The sequence below is a fragment of the Pyxicephalus adspersus genome, chromosome 1 (assembly GCF_032062135.1).
Source record: "Pyxicephalus adspersus chromosome 1, UCB_Pads_2.0, whole genome shotgun sequence".
NCBI classification, from domain to species: domain Eukaryota; kingdom Metazoa; phylum Chordata; class Amphibia; order Anura; family Pyxicephalidae; genus Pyxicephalus; species Pyxicephalus adspersus.
In genome coordinates this window covers 90,712,815-90,730,187 of record NC_092858.1, presented here as the reverse complement: position 1 = coordinate 90,730,187, position 17,373 = coordinate 90,712,815, and the positions used below count along the sequence as shown (strand labels likewise).

Below are 17,373 nucleotides of genomic sequence, written 5' to 3'. Positions count from 1 at the left end.
TTCATTTTATAGTTAAACCATTTAGGAGGCATTCTGCATAATAAAGTATCAAAATATTTATACTATTTGAGAATCATTTTAGGATTCTCTTGATCCCATGTTAGAATTGCCATTAAAATTAGTTTAGGGTAGCTAAATGCTTCTATTCATTCATTTTGTTTTGCAGCCCCAGGTTCAAATCCTGGCCAGGGCACTATCTGCATGGAGTTTGCATGTTCTTTCTCTGTTTGCATAGGTTTCTTCCAGGTACTCTGTTTTCCTCCCACATTCTAAAAACATGCAGTTAGGTTCAATAGCTTCCTCCCAAAATTTACCTCAGAGAGATTAAAGATAAATGACTGAGGTAGGGACATTAGATTGTGATCCCCTTTGAGGGACAGCTAGTGACATGACTATGGACTTTGTACAGCGCTGCATATTATGTCTGTTTAAATTAGTATTTGAAAGTATATATAATGCTAATGTTTGTATTGTTTTGGTAAAGTAGGAAATTGGTAAGACCCTTGGCTGTTTTCTTTTTATATCCTGTTGGGCAGACTTCCCCTTATCTTCTGTCTCAGAGACATAGCAGAAGAGGAGAGTTCTTTAAAGCAAATGCCTATCCTCTAGAAAAGGGGTAGGCAAACTCCAGCCTTTAGGCTATATATGTCCTAGCCAGTAGTCTGTTCCGGCTTAATGCCCCCCCTGGTCGATCCGCCTTAATCCCGGCCAGCAGAGGTCGACAACCCGCGGCTCCGGAGCGGCATGAGGGGGTAAGGGGACATTCCCTCTCCTCCGTATGCATTGCGGAGAAGAGGGATTTCCCTTCAGGACCATTCCTGGTGGGGGGTGAAGTCATCAGTGCAGGACTCGGGACAGAGAGAGAGTCTGGCCTAGTGTGCCTTCTTGACCTCCTAAAATGGCCTAGTAGCCAAAAAAGTTTGCTGACCCCTGCTCTAGAACTATACGAGGTTTGCCTTTTTGATATTCCCATCACTCTCTGTACCAGTGATAAGAGGTACCAGGACCAATGAAGAAGGAGAATCTACCTAGCAGACATTATTTAAAACATGATAGAGAATGAAACACATCTCCAAAAAATGCTTTAGCTTTAATTAAACTTTAAAAAGATACTAGAAAAAAAATATCAAACACCACTGGATTGTCTTGCTAATATTACCTACTGTACCATTGCACTACACAGCCTGTATGCATTCTGACATCTAACCCCAACACTGTAGTGTAAGTAGCATACTTTGCCTCTGTTATTGGATAATTCTATTTTACTTGAGACTACATAAAGACTGTTTTTCATAAAGCAATGCAGAATTCAATGCTTGTAACTCAGAACAGTTAATCAAATTCAGCCTGGAGTTTAGTGTCAATAGTGCAAAGAAAAATGATTTACTTATTAGTGCCTAAGGGATACTGTACTTTCTGCCTTCAAGACGGCCTATGTTATATTGTTTTAATTTTGAAAGGGAAAGTACAATCATGAGGAACAATATTAATTAGCAAATTTGGCATATCTTTATACTCACCCCCTCTCCTTGCTCTCCCTTCTCTCCTTTTACACCTTCAGCACACTATGGAAAATTGAAAAAGAGAACACAATTGTGGTTTATGTAGCTAGGAATAAATAGAAACAGGATTATAGTAAACATCTTTACCTAGAACAGAGGATAAAACAACCCATTTAAGGTAATAGATTATCCTCACAAACCATGAAACGTGGAAAATCCAGCTGACACTCACCTGGAGGGGTCCATCCGATGACGTTCGGATGCAATCTGCCCCCTAATTGAAAAAATAGAAGATATAAAAAAAGTGGTCCCCAAGTTATAGTATTTATAACAGAAATGTAGTTATGCTTTAGGGTCTATTTATAAAACAGGGAATCTAACATCCCTAAATCCCACAAGGTAATCTTTGAGGGAACGTATGATTGCCTTTTTTATAAATAGAGTCCGTTGTTTAGTGATACAGTATTTAGAGTTCCAATTACCTACTGACAATGGAATGCCCCTGCAAATTGTGCCATATATGTGAGCAAATCTAAGCTTTTTTGGGCAGGGTCCTCTCCTCCTCCTGTGTCACTGTCTGTATCTGTCACTTGCAACCCCTATTTATTGTACATCGCTGCGTATGTTGTTGCTATATAAATACTGTTTATTAATAATAATAAAAGTAATAATAATAATATTATATAATGACCCCCTTTTTCAGGGAACCTGATTCCTATGTAGGAGGTTAGGATTCGCAAGTTTGTTGACAATGAATATACAAGAGACTAAAACAAAGAGTTACATTTTTGCAATACTTGTAGCCACGCCTTTACAGACCATTTCAGTGCAGACACCATCCAAGTATAACATGCTGATGTAAAAGACTTTGTTTCTAAAAAAAATACTTACTCGTTGTCCTTTCTCCCCTTTAGGTCCATAGGTTCCAGGCTGTCCTCTTTCACCTTTATAACCCTATGACGAGAAAATTGAATCAGGGATTTGCATTGTTTTTGTGGTCACAGAGTTCGTAGAGGTCTGTTATATATTACCTAAATACCTCAATAGAGCAAACCGGTTGTGTTTCTACCCCTGTTTACAGTAACTGCAATATGCACAGAAGGGCTCTGCTTTAGTAAAGCTCTCCAAGACTGGATAACATTGATTATTACAGGAGAACCATTCATGAAACCTGGAAAGAATCTGGTCTAGGATTGAAAATATCTGCCAACTGAAGGCAAATCATTTTTTTAAAAATACATTCCAAGTTTGTTGGATCACCCAGGTTCTCCTATGAGTTTTTTTTTTTTTTTTTAGGATAACTCTAATTTACTTTGTAAAGAATACCCAATCAAATGCAAGAAAACGTAAAATCCATGATTGTTACCTGATTGAATAAAAGTCAGTAGATCTTCACTTTAATAACTAAGCTAAGTGAACCTTCTTTTGCAGTGTAATAATTCACTTTTCTTAGTAAACAAACAATGTTATTTTAGTAAATCAATTCCAAAGTTTGGAACAAAAGCGGAAGAAGTGTATCAATTGTAGACATACATATAGTTGAATGATAATGTATCACAAAAGAAACATTGAAGAACTAGGTATTATAAATGTTAGAGCCTTTATTAATAGGGATAATAGTTGCTCTATAGCAAAGACTATATTGAATACTATTTATATAATTTGAATTTTGTTTGATGAACTTTTATACTCAGGTTATGTTCATATTTGAATCCTGCGCCATATTTACATTATATTCATAATCACTGTATCTACTACCAGACCGTATAGTTAAACCCCTGAGGAAGCCTAAACAGGCAAAACGCGTGGGGTTACCTTGCGACTAAAAACGAGTATATTACTGTAATGGTTAGAACTTCCAAGTATTCGTTGACTACTATGCAATATTTAATAATTATGTATGAATAATGAAATGAACTAATACATAATTAAGGTTGACACTTATAACTTTTCCCCTTTTGTTCTTTACTATATATAACTAAAGAGGTGGCTCTCTCAACACAATTATCTATATCTATATATATACCCAAGGGAAAAGCTAGCGTATCTTCCTCAATTTAACTCCAAAGTTTGCTATAAGCTACAGAACTAACTGTGTGAGAGCCACAAAGTAACAGATGTGAGTGACTGGATCAAAATATAATGAATATGAATATGCATTGTACATTTTACACTTAGAACATTTTGCACAGTATAGTTCATGATACAGTCAGCATACCATTCTTGTCTTAGCCCATATGTTTAACATTCACTTTATGGCAAAATAACTATATGATTTGTGGCATACCACATATGTCTAGTAGGCACATTTCCAATCAGCAGCCTTTCTATTTGGAGACAATGCGCTGGATTAATAAAATTAAGGAAATACAGTAATTGCAGATGTTTGTTTATAATAATATTAGGAAGAGTGTTGTTTGTAAAAAGATGTGTTAAATTGAGTGACATATGGGCCCCCTAAGCAGTATGACCTAATATGAACTATAAATGTTTTTTCAGGAAGTGGTATTAGCAATAGATTGTGAAAATACTGCTCCTTACATTAAAGGTTTAAATCAGCCATTTTCAACCAGGTTTCCATACATTTCTAGGGTTCCTTGAGCTGTGGCTGATTGACTTCCTTTATCATGATGCCTGCATAGTTCTGGGGCCAATGTCACTTGAAGAAGCTAATGACATGACATCAATGATATTTTTAGTGGTTTGTCAAAGGGGTAATCCCATTAACCACAATGTAAGGTACATTATTTCCACAAATCCCAGATGAATTGGTACTAGTAGGGGTTTTTCATAAACGTTAACACTACATTATGGAAAATTCTCTCTTGTCTTATCATGGTAATATAAAGGGAAAACATATCTAAAATATAACAGTTGTCATTAGAATAGGTGTAGAGAAGTAATCTTCTAATGAAGGCAACAGTTTTGGCAAAAAGCTTTTTATTTGGGGAGAGTTCATGTTGTATTTTTGGGATGGGAAGTGAGAAGAAAACTCCCTAAAGATGTTATGCTTAGTTTCTAAAAATGTATATATATTCAGGAATAGACACACTGCACAAATGATTTGATGCAACAAGAGGTCCTTTATACATGAATTAATATCCGAGAGTAGAAAAAAAGCTACAACTAAAGACATAATATAATAGTCAAAGATAAAACAAGAAATGCATAAACACATAACAAGTGTAATTAGCAGAGATAACGCGCTTCCAAAGCAAAGAAAAATCTTTCCCCAAGGTCTCTTGAAAAACTGAGACTTTCTGAATTGTCTCTCCTGCATTCCTTGCTACACTTGTTGGTTCCTCCAGCTGAACTGAATACACTTGTTGGTTCTTCCAAATGACCCTTTTACACTTTTTGGTTTCTCCTGCTGAACCTATTACACTTGTTCGTTCCTCCTGACCTGTCACTACAGATTAATAGACTTTATACTCTGATTTCTTATCATCAAAGCAGCATTTAGCAACATGAGCACAGGGAATGGTATTTACTATTTACTTTAAAAGGACATTTTTTGTTTGCACTTTTGAGTGTTTATAGAGAGATTGTCTCTATAAAACAAATACTGTGCAGAAAGATACCAAAGTACTGTATAGCTATATATGAAAAATCATGCCAAGGATATCTGATAAAATCAAACTTGAGTAGACAACTTCTATAAAAAAATTCCTTGAAGACCTCGTATAAGGATTTTCTACTTGAATAGATAAGACTATACATACCCATGCTAAATACACACATTACCTTCAATATGACTAAACTCAGTTTTTCGTGTTCTATCTTGTATTTCAAGAAAGAGATATATAAACAGATGTGTTTGTGTTAAAAATAATTGGCAGACTGCAGAATAAACTCTGGTATGCTAATAATGTTGCCTGTTTAAACTGCATTAGACATCCAAAAGACACCACAGAAGACTACAAAGATCGGCATATGTGTTTTTCTGTACACAGATACCAGGGATTGGGAAGGATACTCAAGGTACACAAAATTATGATGGTGTAAAGTAAAGGTGTGTAGAATTAGTTAACAAATATTGTTAACATATGTACCCATGGCCAATGGATGTCTACAAAAAGAATGTCAGTAACTTTTTCGGTTGGCTGCGCTGGGCTTATAACTAGTCTGTCAATATTGGTATTACAGCTACCATTCCATTCCCTTTAATGGAAAATAGTTAAAGCTCAATGGGGCACACATCCACAAAAATGTAATCAGATGCTGTCAGATCTGCTATTTTGATAGTTAAATGACTTAAAAGAAACCCAAAAGCTCTCCTCTGGACCAGAGCATAGCACAACAGAGCCTTCCCGTAACTGAAAGTATTCACATATCATTCCGTCAGATATTCTAAATATGGGAGGATAATTACTTATCTCAGTGAGATGACAGAGCTATGGAAATAAATACTTTTTGCACTGATGATCAAGTTCACATCCAAAACTGCTAGTATATAGGTCATTTCATAGAAACTGTGGTCCCCATCTACTGCAATGATAATGGCCATTGAACTGTATGATGTTTGTATGATGTATTGGAATAAATAGCTCTAGTGTTCTAGGCTGTAGCTCCAATATACACCTGCAGTTGAGATGTACAGTTGGCCACTAGGGCAAAGATTATTTTTGCAGGACTGCACTCACTATTTAGGAAAGACATCAATAATTTATATTCAGGTTATGTTATAGAGTGAGACTTGGACATTCCTTCCATTATAAGGAGACCCCACTGTGATATGCCTTTCTTTCAGTTTAATTCTTAAAGAGGTCTTCCTTTTCACAAGCAATGAGAGTTGGTCAGCTTTCTTAAAATATGGTTCAAAGTTTTTGAAATGAAAGCCAAACTTTTCATTTATATCATAAAACAATTTAAGTGAAGCAAGCAGTTAAATTCCAGGACTCTGAAAGCTATTTTGATGTAGAATCAACCATAGTAAGTATACATTGTCTTATAAATGGATACTTACCCTGGGGCCTGGTGGTCCTGCTGAGACCTGCAGAGAAAACATAAATGAGAATAAACCCCAAAGCCCTAATATTTGCATAAATACACAAAAATCAATGTACAGGAAATAATCCCACTGAGACTTTGAAAACAGAATAAAAACCAAAGTCTTATTATATTTGTGGCCCCATAGCTGCTTACCAGGCACTATTTTTGTATTATAAACAAGCTGTGACATATGTCATGCATTTGTCTCTATATTCTTTTCTATTCATGCTAACAATAGTCTGACAAAAATTAGTAATAGTTCTGTTCTATATGAAGTGTCAGTAATACTATAGAAGTAGGAAAACCATAACTCAGCAGGAATTAATATAAAGTTCATGGAACAGAATAATACAAAATTATCTAATAGACTGTAATTTTTTGCTTTTAATCTTCTTTTTCTCTCACTCTGTTCTAATTATTTTTCCACTAACAATGCAATTCCAAGTCTACTAAGTCAATTACTTTGTGCTTTTTTCGGATGCTATGTATGCATGTGGTAAAAAGAGGAACACTCCCTGATACCCAGTGTAGGAAACTTCTATCAAAGCTTGATCTGATAAGCTGAAAATAAAAATGTTTAGTTTCCCTTAATAAAGACATGTTTATTCTGCCATATTGTTTTCTTTTGCTGTCCTCTTGTCATTTGTGCCTATGGTGACCCAAGCGGTGTCCATGTCACCACAAATTGCACAAAAAGCAATAAAAGTGGCTTAAGGAGGCTGGATGAGTTTAGCAGTTTCAAGAGGTCAAAAAGTAAAAAAATAAATCTCATTTAGATCAAGTTTAATGTTAAAAAAATTATGGAAGTTGTGTGAGGTGTATGAGAGCACTAACACCTTTTGTGTTGGGCTGACCCATGTCACTCACCACCCATGTTACTCACCACCCATTATCCACTCAATTTCATACAAATATTATTAAGTAATAACTACATTACATTGTGGCAATTTAGACACTTAAAAAGGACTCACATGGGGATTTTAATCTAAGGTCTTATTTGCTATCTAGGTAATAACATTTTCTGACTATATTCATCTTGCAATAATTGTACCCGTCATTTTGATCCAGACATTGTCCAGTCCTGGATCAAGCACACTGTGTTTAGTGTACCATTGGAATCTGCCCCTCTATGATATCAAAAGCAGAGCATTTTTCTCTTTATTTTATTGCCTTCCTTTGCCTTATTTATTTAGTTTCTTATAGTTGTACCCAAACCCCCGCCTTGCCTTCTCTCCTAAGCAAAACTGACATGCAGTCACCTCTTGCAGCCTCCATGTGTCTCAGGAGATAACAGGTACAGTACCAATGGAATTTTGCAAAATCCTATTCTTGCAGTCAGTAAAGGGTAGGGTGTTGTAGTGACACCACCCAATGGTAGTTGAACTTCAATGAATATAAAACTGCTTTTATAGCTGTGTGAAATAAGCTTTGGAAGAAACACAAGGAACCAGTGAGGTGTGCTGCAGTACAAGGAGCAAGATTAAGTTATTAGTTTGTTGCTACTTTTTTCATTGTCCAGTCATAGGGCAGGTTTCAGGAGGACAGACCTGTAGGCAATAGTAAAACTACAGTACATTTGGATCAAATCCCTACTGCTGTTGACAAGGCTGTGGTGTACAGCATGCAAATCTCAGGACTGGATAGACAGAAAGACAAATACTTTGGCAGATTGAACAGCTCTTGCATACATATTGCATCCATGTGGTTAGAAGTAAAGTATGTCATAAAATAAATATAGGGCTGCCATTGATATTATGCTTCTAAAAATACTAGTTTTCCAGCTATTCTATTTTACTAGTTTATTACTTTCTGTTTCACCGCCCTAGAACAACAATGCAGATTGTAAAAGTCAGAATAAAGTCATAATCCTCATTTGCATGTTTGTTCCAGGTCAGCGAATGAAACCACTGAAGCAAGAAGCAAGGTCAGCAATGGCATCTTACAAGTTTCATTCTTTTAAGTAGGTAGTAATAAATAATACATGGCAATCACTTTCATGTTGTGTATATTGTGGAGTGGGGAAACATTTGTACAGAAAGCTGAGTTGTTCTGCGATCACACTTATATCTCAAACATCTCTTTTTGCCATCTAACAGCTTTCTGTTATATTTCTATTTCTCACTTCTACAAACCATTTGCTGTGTGGTGTTATGTATTTTACCTATCTACCTTTTATCAAAACTCACGCAAGCAGAAGAATTGGTCAGGTCTAGACTTGAAGTGCTGCTAAATGTATCCTGTAGTGTGCAAGGGAAGCTGGCTGATGTTACTGAAAATGAAATACATTCTTGTTTTTATTAATGACTTTTTTTTTTCCATTGAGTTTTCTGCATGGTTTACGGCACGCCCTACACCTCAAGGCGATGACCCTGGATTGAGAAGGTGCACAGATATTTGTCTTTCCCCTGCAAGTTGTATCTCTATGCACATTACATACAAGTGAGCGACACCTGGTAGACATTCACAGCTGCTTTGTTTTAACATTTTTTCCATCCTAAATCATCCATCTACGTATTCACAAAGGTAAATCATTCACGTTATGCTGGGAACTATCTCGAGGTTAACAATTATGCTTCTGTCTACAGAGAAGTTAATTACTATTATAAATTAGAGAAAAGAATGTGTTTGTGTTGTCAACCAGTACATAGATGGCACATAGCAAACACAGATACTTTATCCTTTTGCTTGTTTAATTTTCTATTTTGATACTTAGGTATTTTTTCCTAGATTGTCATTACAGTCTACTTCGCCTATATACACTCATTTTATATTTCAATTGTAATAAAAAATCTGAACAAAAGATATATGTGTAGAATAAGCTATGATAGTTGGTGTATCTAGCTTAAAGAACACATGCATTGTTCTAAAATTGATGTATCCTATATGTGCCAAACTACTAACTACTGGCATAGCCTTTTATTAAAATAGGAAGCCCTATTGACCAATTAGGAGTCCTGAGAGGCACAAGGAGGCAGAGCTAAGCTTGACTTTTGCACATAATGTTTGGATTTCCACTGCTTGTATCTCTAATGGCTTTACTACTATCTCTAAAAAGCTTTTTACTGAGCTGCTTCTATTTCACTAGCCAGTCACAGATTGGGAATAGGACCTTGGTAAACTGGGCTCAAGAAAAGTGGGTGTTGGGAGACACTTATGGGGCTGGCAATTGTGTGCCACCACAGTATCTCTTCATTTATTTTATAATAAGATTTCTATTTTTTTTTAAATGTGATTCATGTTATTTACTGTTGCTGACTGCTGCCTGTTCCTATGCTATTGATTATACACAGCATGGACTGACCTCTGCTTATGACACCGACTTTGCTTGTGCCTACTCGCTCTATACCTCATTTGGTGGACTGATCGCCTGTGTATGGCTTTGGATTTGCTTTGTAGTTCTTGTACTGCCTAATCTGTGGACTCCTGGTCTGCTGCCATCCCTTCCCCAGATGCCATCCTTTGAGCATTAAATCCTGGGGTTCGGGGAGACACAATCAAGGTGAAGACTGCGGTGTTAGATTGGGGGATGGGCATCTGGTGAGTACTGGTGCTGACCAGGGCCTTACAGTGGGTTTAATAATGATGGATGATATACAAGGTGAAAAAAAATACTTTAAGGGATAGCTACAGAGTCAGGCTGAATATTGAAGGCAATCATTCGTTGGTCTATTAGTTCCTTTTTTTATGATGGCTGGAATTTGGATTTAATTTCTGGCTTTTTATAGAATAACATTTAAAATGCAAAATGTTAGGTATACTGAACTTTGGTTTGTGGTAAGATTTCACTAATAATTATGCCAAAATATTGCCAAGTTTACACAGTCAGTTGTTCTTGATCACTGGAGAGACTTTTCTATTTGGATACATAGACTTGTTTTTATATTTGGATACATAGACTGATATTTTCAACACGCTAGAACAGTGGTCACCAACCTTTTTGGTTCTGCGGACCATTAAAATCACCGGCTCCTGACTGCGCATGCGTGGGAAGCCGGGTGTCAATCAAAGGTGGAGAAACCTCCCCAGTGTTCTCCCCAGGTCCTTTTGACCGGGCTCACCACCCAGAACATTTAAGCAGCCACCCGGCTGTTTTTGGGTAATTACTGATGAGTTGGGTCACAATACAGGGGCTGCCACCCGCCTACAATTTCTTCCCACCCAGCTTAAACAAAATTCTGGGTTGAGCACTGCTCCCCCATAGTGATGTCATCGTGACATAGCCTCGCTCACCCAATGGCAGATCTAAGCCTGCGATGGGACAGTTGGCAGGTTAAGTCCAGAGATCAGCCCGCCCACTTCCCTGAGCCTGGGACTTGTACCGGGATGTATTCTGTGGCTCTTGCCGGTGCGTCCCACCTGCCGAGTCCTTCTCCTGACCCTGCTCGGGGGGTGCACCGGCCAGAGCCACGGACCACCAAAGATTTCCCGCTGACCACCGGTTGGCGACCACTGAGCTAGAATATTCTTTTTTCTTACGCTTAACTCATATTACAAGTTTATATATATATACATATTAATAATATATATACACACTCATTAGGACACATGTACAGTAAATCTGTAAATGTTGAATATAGATTCCTATTGGTAAAGTGTAAGAAAAAAAAAAGTGCACAATCTTATGCTAGGGGCTGTTCTATACATGTGTGCAATGTGCATCATAAGACTACTTACATTGGCTTCTGGGAGACGAAACGCACACGATTCACACTGCAAGAGAAATAATTAGAACTTAAAATACAGTTATGGAAAATGGCTTCTAGCAACTTTTCAAAACAACTGCAAAACTGTAGACTAACTAAAAATTGATTTTATACAGCATGAACATATTGCTGTAATGACAATGTAGACTCATCAAAGCCAATGAAATATAGATCATAGAGAATAAGGATTAGCACATTTACATAAAAAATAAGTCAATTACTGTGAAATGCACAGGAACAATACACCAGAGGTTTTTAGAAAATATGGTACAAATGTTACATATCACACATTAAATTAGAACTAAAATCCCAAATAGAACGCATTTGTTTAGTTACATTAGTAGAAGAATTGCAAAGACATTTTGCAGAGAAAACATTTTAACCCTGTAATTTCTTGCAGAACTATGCGCATTTTTCCTAGCAAAGTGCTGGTCATTTCACATACACTTTAACTGTACCTGCAAGTCATTTTGTAGGTATTGGTTTAAGTGTGGTGACTGCAGCACCATGTGTTAGTGAGCTGTGCATGTAGAAAAGATGCCAATGTCATTAATGCATTGCTAGCCAGTGAGTGAATGTTGTCTCTCTGGAAGTTCCTGGGGATATCAATTACTAGTAAGATCACCAGGTAAATTTACTAAAAAGAAGGATTATGCTCTGTCAAATTATGGAGACATATGCATATGTAATTTTTCCCTTACAATAAAACAAACACTATGGGCCTGATGTATTAAAGCTCTCCAAGACTGGAGAATATATACTATCATGGGAGGACCTGGGTGATCCAGCAAATGTGGAATAGATCTGGTCCAGAATTATAAACATTTGACAACCAATAACAAATGATTTTAAGAAATCCATTCTAGGTTTGCTGGATCTCCCAGATTTCCCCATGATAGTTTATCTACTCCAGCCTTGGAAAGCTTTAGTAAATTAGGCCCAATGACATACAATTTACAGGGCTATTGTTTATAACTCATTGGAGTAAAGCACATTAGTGGTTAGGCCTATTAGACATGGACTGATTTACACTTCTGAATCCATCGCTGATCTGACAATAAATATCAGTGTGCCCCACAGGAATCTAAAGGAAATTCAAAAGCGCCTTTATGATTAAACCCATGAGAGAGGTGAAACACGTCTGTGGATTTATGTCTGTATCAAGAGATGTGCTGTAACATACTGGTGACTTTTTGTATCAAGTTTGTATTGTAGCGTTGGAATAAATGAAACTTTCTGTTTTATCTAGGGGTGTGGCCTTAAAACTTTGTTTTGAGGAATGTCTCATTGAATGTTAGACATGTTTTTAGGCCTGTATCAGCAGCTAGGAAGCTAATTTCTATACTTGGAGCTAAGAAACTGTTCATCTCTTTTTAAATGTGTAGCATATTTAAGGTTATAGTCTGGATTTATTAAAGCTACACTCTGGTCAGCTGATAAAAATCTTGTATTGGTATCCCTACTTTGTATAGTAAGAGTCTAACGCCATCAATCAGGGTTCCATGGAACCACAGGGTTACTCCAGAGGTTGCTACAGGTTCCTGAAGCAATTTGTGTCTCAGGTCGGATTACCTGACACCAATGACCTTTTTGTCTATCTGTAAGGATGACATTCTTCCTATTGGCCAGCAATGTAAGAGGCATTCTTCTCATTGATCACTATAGTAAAATACTGTGAGCTGTGGATACATTAATAACAGCAGTGGTCCCCTTTGACCTAAAAGACTAACTGAAATATTCTTTTTGGGTTTACTGGCCTTTTAAACACATAAAATGTTCCATTCTAAATAGGGCATGTATGATATGAATACATTGCAGCAATCCATCCAGTCTGTTTTGACCACTGTAACCAATTACAAATGTCTTTAGTCTGCTATGCTAAATCTTAAGCATATTTAAAAGGAAAAGAACAAAATAGGCGGCTGAAACCAAAAACTAATCAAGGAAAGTTTATTCAAGCAACATAACAAAGCATACAGCAGACAAAAATGGAGCTAATTAAAAACAAAGGAACATAAATTCTATGTGCCAGTGTTTGTCTGCTGTATTTTTAATACACATTTGTATGTTTGGCCTATCTTTGGCATTGGACAATTTGTCTTTTAACTCCAATGCCATTTTTATTTTTTTGTGTATTAGAAGAAAAAAACAATTGTATTTATGTTAACATTCCTGCCTCCTAGAAGCTGTGTGGGCTCTTTACTGTCATGTACGTGCTTCAATCTAAATTGAACTGCCACAGAAATAGGAAAATGCAGTCGTTTGGTTTTCACAGTGGATTATAAAAGCTATCGCCAAAGCATAATTGTCTAAATATGTCTGCACCAGTTACAGTCTGCTTGTCATTTTAGACAGATTTAAAAAAAAAAAAAAGACCTATCTTTTTGCAGCTAAATATCCAGATTCAGTGCTATAGCTACCCACAAATACATATTGGCTAAGGCTAGATATGTCATGATATGTGAGTAAGTCACAGGGGTCTGAACAGAGATAGAATAAGACAGAATTGAACCTAGACAAAGTGATAACCTTGGTACCCCATACCTTCGACTGGTACCCCATACCTTCGACATTGCAGTAGGTATAGAAAAGCCGTCCTATGTGCATTTGGGGGACAGGCAGCTTAGACAAATTGTATTGTCCCTCTGGATCATTGAATTAGTAAACATGGACTGGGAGCCCCAGGCTCTTGCCTAGTTTGCCTAACCCAATGTCAAACCCAGTTCCAACATTTTTACAAAGGTTTTTGATAGTGTAGAAATTTAGCATTGATTCTGAAATAAACATCATCACCTTGGCAAAGTGATGAAGAATTATTCTGATTTTCAGTGGTTCATGTAACATTCACAGTTCTACAGTGTGGTAGTGTTCTTAGTTTTAGGCAATAGAGGTGAGAAAGAGGTAGAACGCCTATCAGGTTTTTCTGGGTATAGCAGAGACATGTTGGAGGAAACTTACACAGTACTGTCTTTCTTTACTTCCAATGTCTGGATTACGTGGCAAAGAGCAAAATGGATTTTTAATTTGCCATGCATGATATAGGACAGGTTTTCCTAAACCCTAAATGTCGGTCCAGGTTACCCTAAACCTTAAAATCTCTCATCCTAACTGTACCTGAAGACCACCCAACTAATCATTAAGATGAACGTTAACTAATTTATGATTAAATGTTGTCGCTTTAAAAATGCTGCTAGTAATATAGGAAATAATAATGTTAAAATGTGATTGCCAAAAAGAGTTACATGTGCTTTTTTATCTACCATCTTGAAATATTTGTTTATCAGCCTAATAAATGATTTTTGATTCTGGCTCTATTCACTGTTTAAAACAGCAGGTCAAAACTAATAGCTTTTTCTGTATTACATAATGATGCCTTCTATTATTGTCAGACATAATGAAACGGCTGCTTACAGTATTTTTTTGTAAACATCGAAAAGCATTGTGCTTCAAGTGAAGCCATTATCCCTTAAGTACATTAAACTGTGCTGTTATACAAGGGTCTCAGGAAGGGGGAAGGCGATCTTAGGGCTATATGAACATATCTGCAGCTTTTCTTTTTTTAAAGAATAACAATGGAACACCCATGAATGCAGAATTACATATTTTTGATGCTTAGATGTAAACATGTAAAAAAGCCATTAAAGTAAAACTATTAAGAGGATACTTGTTGACTGCCATTGCTAAACACTCCTTTTGCAACTTCAGTTGCCTGATTGATATTTTCATACAAAGGCTTCAGAACTTTTTGAATCACATCCACAACAGTTATGCATACCAGGATTTCCAAATGTACTATAATTCACTAGTTTCATGTTTATTCTGGGTCATTCAAAGTGTTGAGGCATTAAACAGCCAAGCAGCCAGCATTTTAGAGGATTAGCAAATTTACTTTCCATATGTGTTTCCTTCTAGGCAGCATTAGGGTTCAGAAAAAGTTCAACATATTTCAGGTAGCAAAATGAAAGCTCCCTTAGGAAACATACTGCAGACTCAGAGCAAGGTATTCACAGTCTTTGGTGTAACAAGGGAAAAGTTATGTTGTATAGCAGTCTCCCACTCACCTCTGGAGGCAGATCTACTGTCATCCCTGATGACACCTTTTCACCCTAGATAAAGAAACATAAAATTATAAATCATTAGTACCACAAACAATACTAGCAAATATCAACAGACTGTTTATATTGTAAGTAATGGAAGCCAGTTTGGAACAAGAGGTATCCTAACGGGAATGGCTTGGAATTTGGGGGAATTTTTAATGTTGTGCCTGTCTTTGCTCACTGTGCTTACAAATTAAAATAATTTCATTCCTTTGTTGTAATCCATCTCTGTTGGAAATAATTTGTGCCTACACACAAAGAACAAAATGTCCATTCTTCTCCTTTCCTGGAATACTGCAAGCTCTGAATCAAGACATTTTCCCCTCCTATCTTGTTGTTGCATAAAACTCTTTGCTACTTCCCGTCTCCTCCATTGGCTGGAATGGGCAATGGAAAATGTGATGTGTCTACACAAAAGTATGAATGGAGTATGCTCTTCATCTAGACGAAGGTCTTTCTGCTCTCAGACATTTTCCTTTTTGGATAGCTACCATTTAAATGTTTCTAAATCCAAGTTAAATATTAATCATTTCCATTTATACAAAGCATGTATCCTTCAGTTAGGCAGCGTAAATATACTGATGTCTCTTTAATCAGTAAATTCTGCATATGTTATCAATATAGTTTGTTTCCAGTTATTAAATGTTTAATTTTTCAAAGTGCAACAAAACTCTGGTGATAACTGTCACAGTTGTCAGTGTGCTTATGTCAGCTCTCAACTGAACTCAGATGGTAATTGCACATCTAAACTTTGGCTAAGATGGTGCTGTTTTTAGCTGTAAAGGATACAAAGGTTTAGTTTTGCTTTAAGAGCAGTGATAAGTTGTCAAATATTTACCCCTGTCTGTCCTTTTCTTTTAGGAGACACTCCTAAGACACTCTACTAAGACAACACGCAAGAGGAAATCCCCAAATCTGCAATCCATTAACAGCAGCAACTCTGAACAGACGTCCATTGGGCTTCTGTACAGAGCGTTACACTGGGACGGGAAGTGGTAATGTCTCCAAAAGGGTGCAGACAACAATAAAAAACCTACTGGAAGGTCTTAAATCTTTTACATGCTATCCAAAATGAAAGCCTACTTTATTGTACTACTGTACAGTTTACAGATTTTTAGACTGGAATCATGTTCCTGTGCTAAATTATATGCTATAGTTGCGAGAATTTGATTCTTATTTAGACAACGTACAAAAAAAAAAGGAAAGAAATGAAAAAAACAATGAACACTGTGAAAGAATTCAGCTTGTTTACTTTTGGTTGAAGGCCGGGCACATTTCAGTTATAAGCAATGTAAAGACAATAGTTACACTCTTAACTCTATACAACTTTTCCTGATTCCTTCAAAACTCTTCAGCTATGCTATGTAAACTATTATATCAAAAATAACAAAAGCTGGGGGAGAAAGGAAGTAGGTCAATATACACAAAACGTGAGCATCCACAACTTTAACCACTTGGATATACAAATACTATCCTACCTAACTGCTCAAAACAAATCCCTGAGCACAGTTTTGTAAGGTGGTTTTCACAACTCCACTGACTGAATGGAATTTATCTTCCATTTGTCATTGTAAACCCCTTTCACGTGCTTTCTTGGAATAGTTCACAGGATTTTACTTTTCAGTCCAACAGAAAAAAACACAGTCTAGACCAGGTTGCTGCTTTGGCACAAATCTTCTACTCCACACAGTTTTAGTAGTTACAGTTCTAACATTTATCTGTGTGTGAGGGTTTCTCCTACTAAACTAAAGGAAGCAATCTGACAGTGTTTTTTGGTCATCTTCTGTATCTTGCACATTCCTTCAAGAAAGTTTACCACATCCTAGGAGGGGCATAGCAAGCTACGTGGGGTTGATCAGAATGATAAACCCAACAACAATGGTTTACCAATTCTTCAAATGAGCAGGGCAAGATCGGTCCACTCTCTTTACCAAACTGCCTGACCTCCTCTATATTCCTAGACAGAACCCTATGATATGCTTCCAAAATGATCTCCTAGAAAACTAGAACATTTTTGACCTAAGCTGCTTAATTGAGCAAATTACCAAAGAGGGTACCTTTCTTGTGGGCAAAGGTTAT

At 36.7% G+C, this 17,373-nt stretch overlaps 1 protein-coding gene across 5 annotated transcripts in view; it reads right to left on the bottom strand.

The window, feature by feature from the left end:
• COL16A1 (collagen type XVI alpha 1 chain) overlaps positions 1-17,373 on the bottom strand; it is a 126,245-nt gene that overhangs the window by 60,755 nt on the left and 48,117 nt on the right. For all 5 annotated transcript variants that reach the window (XM_072418620.1, XM_072418629.1, XM_072418647.1 and 2 more), the window contains exons 9-14: positions 15,259-15,303; positions 11,169-11,204; positions 6,469-6,495; positions 2,394-2,456; positions 1,735-1,776; positions 1,521-1,565 (exon numbers count right to left, since the gene is read on the bottom strand). In XM_072418620.1, the coding sequence (XP_072274721.1) occupies positions 1,521-1,565; positions 1,735-1,776; positions 2,394-2,456; positions 6,469-6,495; positions 11,169-11,204; positions 15,259-15,303 (258 nt within the window). The remainder of the gene's footprint in view (positions 1-1,520; positions 1,566-1,734; positions 1,777-2,393; positions 2,457-6,468; positions 6,496-11,168; positions 11,205-15,258; positions 15,304-17,373) is intronic.